Source organism: Silurus aristotelis, assembly GCF_946808225.1.
Source record: "Silurus aristotelis genome assembly, chromosome: 28".
Classification (NCBI taxonomy): Eukaryota; Metazoa; Chordata; class Actinopteri; order Siluriformes; family Siluridae; genus Silurus; species Silurus aristotelis.
In genome coordinates, this window is record NC_139601.1 from 10,294,274 (window position 1) to 10,300,051 (window position 5,778).

The 5,778-nt window shown below is 34.5% G+C and overlaps 1 protein-coding gene across 1 annotated transcript; it reads left to right on the top strand.

The window, feature by feature from the left end:
• The first annotated feature begins 2,326 nt into the window (after positions 1-2,326).
• barx1 (BARX homeobox 1) lies at positions 2,327-5,473 on the top strand. The gene is made up of 4 exons (XM_083534605.1): positions 2,327-2,863; positions 4,121-4,412; positions 4,748-4,832; positions 4,943-5,473. The coding sequence occupies exons 1-4, from the start codon at positions 2,527-2,529 to the stop codon at positions 5,147-5,149; spliced, it is 921 nt and encodes a 306-aa protein (XP_083390731.1). The 5' UTR covers positions 2,327-2,526; the 3' UTR covers positions 5,150-5,473.
• The last annotated feature ends 305 nt before the right edge of the window (positions 5,474-5,778 follow it).

Below are 5,778 nucleotides of genomic sequence, written 5' to 3' on the forward strand. Positions count from 1 at the left end.
GCTCTTTGGTGATCACGTGAGCAAACCAAGGCCCATGACGTTTCCGCTTTGAAGAATTAAAGGAAAAGGTACTAAGCGCTCGGTATAGAAAATAGACCTCGTTTCATTCTTCAGAGGAAGAGGCCTCGGTGCATTTGGATGCACATCTGTTGGAAATGACATTGCAAAAAGCGAATAATAATAACCATTTTAAATGATGAGATAAGCTCTCCAGTGGACAAAAGTCCCATTTAGAGCAAACATCTGAGATGATGTTTGTATATATTGGTTTGTTTTGTACATACGAGGTGCAGGCCATTTGAAATGTTCATCAAAATATACGCATGTCGTGCACGGTGGAAATAAGTAGTTTTAACTTCAGTGGAAAACAATTATGCAATCAATATGAAAATAATTATAAATATAAATAATAACAATGATCATCATTGTTCAAATAATTGATTGGTTAGTGATTTCAAAGTTATCTGGTGGACATCTCTCAAAAACACCTTTTATTTAATAACAACTTGAACATCAACCTTGGTGTAAGTGGAATTATGTTGTTTGATGTTTAGGTGTTGGTATTTTTTTTAGTACTATAAATAAACATGAAGTTCAGCTTTAGAATCACAATCATGCTTCATATTTGATTAAAAGTCTGCGCGCATTCATTATTCACATACTGTCGCCTAGTGGTTAAAATAAGGCATTACTCCTACTATATCCCTTACCGTAATGTGTACAGTGCACCATGCAATTTAAATGCAATTAAAACTATTTAACATACACACTGTATTTCAAGTAAAATAAATATGAAGGTGTATACAACATATTATGATGACCCAAGCATACTACTACTTTTATATTATTAGAGTAACTATAAGTAATAGTAGTAAGAGTAGTTGTAAAAGTATTATCAGTCGCCGTACGATAATTAATAGCAGTCTAAATTATTTAACACCTATCTATCTATCTATCTATCTATCTATCTATCTATCTATCTATCTATCTATCTATCTATCTATCTATCTATCTATCTTAAGTGGTAGTCCTTTTGGCATTCTATGGAAACTTAAACATACAATGTAGAGGAGTTTAACTGAATGATTCCTTTGAAAATAGGATTTTTTTTAAGAAATAATGAAGCAGCAATAAAATGTAGCTCTAAAGAACACTCAATAAACATTTTTCCTTAAAAGTGTAGTGCTATAAGATTTGTTTGCAGTATTATTATTATTAGTAGTAGTAGTAGTAGTAGTATTGGTTGTTTTATTTATATTATTGTTGCTATTAATGTTGTCTGAGTATTTGAGATAAGATAATACTTATAGTTCGTTAGTTAGTTAGTTAGTTAGTTAGTTAGTTAGTTAGCTAGTTAGCTAGCTAGCTAGTAAGCTATTTAGTCTGCTTTAAAATGGTATGGAGTTTAGATCCCTCACGTGTTAGTTAGCATTCTTGGGAAAATTAAAAATCCAATCTATATGTATGTAACTGATTGATTATTTTCCATCGATTTTTTTTTCAATCAAGTAATCAACTCTAAAATGTAGCTCTAAAGAAGCCTTTTTTTCGAAAAGTATAGTGCTATAATTTAGAGTATTATTTGCAGGGTTGCCATTATTATTATCAGTAGTAGTAGTAGTAGTAGTAGTAGCTGTTGTTGTTGTTGTTGTTGTTGAAATATTTATATCATTGTTGTTGTTTGGTATTTTAAATTTGAAAAAGGTATGCATAAACTGTAGTCGGCGGTATAAGGCCATGATGCATGTGTCCTGAATGTATTCTGTTCCCTCTTCATAACAATATTAGGTCATTTTAATGTACAGCTCTACAGTCCCAACGACATAACAGTAAACGTGCAGTCCTGCTGTGAGCTGGGAATGTTCTTCATAAAGAATGAACAATCTGTTTGTGTTTTGTCAATTACCCTGAGACTATATTTACAAACACTCATGCCTTCCAAGCTTTGAGAGCTTTTAACTCATCCCTGACACTGAGTCACGCGCTCAGTTGTTTTATTCTGAGGCAGTATTATTAGTGAAAGGTTTACATGGTCGAGTTACATTGTGCCAAAAACGATGTTTTGCGATCTGAGCATTGCATTAGTAATGTGTAGCTTTGGAGTGGAAAACTACAGCTAACTTTATCGCGCATTTATTCTGTTTAAAATAGAAACGTCAACCCGTGTTGTTGATTCAGTGCTACTGAAAAGGTAATCTTTTGCAAGCACGGATCCCCCTCTTCTGTGGACGAGGGTGTCATCCTGCTTTCGAGGAGGAGGGGCCTTGTGTGACAAGACCTCCTTAAGCGTGTGTTCTGAGCTCAAAACTTTCGTTACCAAGGTTAACACACTACTCAATCCCATGGTGAGAGGATCAAACTTCCTATTTCAGACGTGAGGACTCGATCAGGTTTTAGATCTCCACAGAAGAAAGGGGTGAAATCATTGCGGTTATTAGCACCGAGATCGGATATCATTGTTTTGCGCGTTAAACCCTCCATTAGCAGTGTCCAGGATGACTCCAGTTAACCGGAAGAGCGCGATGGATGTTTCTCCCCGTGCGCTTCGGGCAGACATGTGAATTTTTACGCAGAACCTCGATGCGAATTTTTACGCACTATCGAAATTCACGGACTCGAAGCACGGAAGAAGTGTGTCGCGTCCAGAAAGGCGCAATAATGATGCAGCATCCTCTGGAGATCGGGGCTCATTATTACCCTGCGGAAGCACAGCAGGATCACAGATCTCACCGGTACAGAAGCTTCATGATCGAAGAGATTCTCACCGAGCATCCGGACCACAAGGCCTCTCCTCCTGCCGGAGATTTACTCAAATTCGGAGTACACGCTCTTTTGTCGGCACGGCCATATCCAAATCACATAGGTAAGTGTTCATATTTCAGCTAGATAGAGTGTTCATAAACTGCAAACACTGCAATAAAGTTAAAAAAATTATTCTGCACTTAATGCCATTAATAATCCGTAGAAATGTTCCGTAATAATATAATTTGGCTAAATGCCTACATGAATATGCCAACATATTTCTTTTTTTTGCTAAAAATCATGCCAGGTGCAGGACAAACAACAACAATAATAATTATAATAATAATAATAATAATAATAATAATAATAATAATAATAATAATAATAATATTTATTCTTTTTTATTATTTATTTATTTTTTTATTTTTTATTTTTTTTTTTTTTTTTATTTATTTATTTATTTATTTATTTTTTATTTATTTATTTATTATTATTATTAGCCGTTATTTGGCAAGATAATATGAACATAATGTTAAACAAATCGTCACAACACAAACTTGTTGGTGAAACTTAATAAAAGATATAATTAATTTGGAAATAAAATGTCTATAGATATGTTTTACTACTACTATGTTTTAACTACACACAATGCAGTACTGAGGTGCCACTTATAAAGCAATAATCAATACACAGAAGTCATAATAATAATAATAATAATAATAATAATAATAATAATAATAATAATAATAATAATAATAGTTATTATTATTATTATTATTATTATTATTATTATTATTATTATTATTATAACTATTAATAATATTATTGTTATTTATTGTTTTTATTATCCCAGCTAATTTTCAGATGTACTGTTGCTTTGTCAATGCTTTGCAGAAGACAGACAAGAAGGACCTTCTGAAGTTCTGAGTATCAGTATTATTTAGACATATCATTAGAGATAAAGAGTATGTGTAACTCTACACTGAACAATCTTGAAAACTGCAGGTTAGGAAGTTTTCTTTGAAAAGACCTGCATTTTTTGTCACAGTTGATATCTGTGGGGAATCTACTAAATGTATGAGTTGTTCAGTGTTGAAAGTGGACCACAGCGACTTACAGAAGTCCTCTTTGCCAAATAAATTCTTGTGGAACTGAAATGATTCTCTGAACACGTCTTCTTTATTCCTGTAATTAAACTAGCAACAAGGTAGACTATGAACCGATTTTTTTGTCAGTAATAAATTTGTGCAGACTGAAGCGTTGAACACGAAGACACCTCTCAATAAAATAAAAATATGTAATAATATACGTTTCGACTATTTTGTCAACAAAGAACAGCCTCGTCCTGATAGCTGCCTTTGTTTGTTTTCTTCCTCAGTGCTGAAGGCAGAGCAGAGCGGCCTGCTGAAGTTCCCCGTGTCCCCGCTGTCTTGTTCCCTCGGACCGCCGCTCGGCTCTGCTCTGCTCCCCGGGCCCCCGGGGCTCGGCGTGGTCTCAGCTTCGCACCATCTCCCGCTCGACCTGCACCTGCGCGGGAAACTCGAACCCGGAGCCGAGGCGCTCAGCAAGACTAAGAAAGGCAGAAGGAGCAGAACTGTGTTCACAGAGCTTCAACTTATGGGCCTGGAGAAAAGATTCGAGAAACAGAAATACCTCTCGACCCCGGACAGGTAATGAGAGATTATACAGTTTCCAAAAAGATTTATAAAAAAAAAATAGTATTATGTTTTCACGTTTGCAAGTTAATGTTCGACATTGGTTTTGCACATATAACTGCACTTTTTGTCGCTTACAAACTATGCGATCCACGATTAATTATGTAGTTTTACACACATATATATATATATATATATATATATATATATATATATATATATATATATATATATATATATATATATATATATATATATATATGTGTGTGTATATAAATTATTATTATTATTATTATTATTATTATTATTATTATTATTATTAACACGGTTATTACATTCTTTTTTTACAGAATAGATCTGGCTGAATCTTTAGGCCTGAGTCAGCTGCAGGTCAAAACGTGGTATCAAAACAGAAGAATGAAATGGAAAAAAATCGTAAGTGTCGCATTTTATTCTAGTTTGCAGTTTTACACCTGATCATAAGTTCCTAAGTGTATACTGTATATGAAAACTAGGTTAATATTTTTATATATATTTTTTTTAAGGTATTACAGGGGGGAGGACTGGAGTCCCCCACCAAACCGAAAGGACGCCCAAAAAAGAACTCCATACCTTCCGGTGAGCAGCTTTCTGAGCAGGAGAGAGAGAGAACGCGGGAGACCGAGAGCGCATCTTCATCGTCGTCATCTTCCTCATCATCGTCATCCGCGTCATCCTGTTCAGGCCAGTCTGAACCCAGTCAAGAGGAATAAACGTGCCCACCCTTCGGCCATGTGAATCCAGTTTACGCTTTAAGGATGCGCAGGCTACCAGCGTTTCATGGATTGTCCTCTATTTTTTTTTGTCGTAATCGACGTGTTGGCACTTAAAAACTGACCCAGACAAGTCAAATAAAGTGGACCGATGTGATGTTTCCATTTTGCTCAAAAAATTATGGACTGCTGCTATTTTTTTTCTCTTTATAAAAAATTCTGAGCAGAGCTGAGCTGAAATGGGTTTTTCACCTTTTTGTAAACACTTTAAGTTGGAGAAGTCGCAGGGACGTTTTTTTTTCCTGTGCTCCGTGGTTTAACTATGTATGAATATGATCAAACAACATTAAATGTTCTTTTTACAGAGACAGATGATTATGATATTTTCTTATTTAATGAATTAGCAACCAATTATTGCGAAGTTCTGCATAATATTTTGCAGTGAATTCTTCACATGCACTGAGAGTGCGTTTTGATTTCGTACAAATACAATGGATATTTATTTCAATATTTGCTTAAATAATGATACTATACAACAGTCATATAATATAGTAAGTATACCATATACATATAGGCCTCAAAACGATTGGAATATCGTTTTGATCGTGTCTCATATTAATTTGGTCTCT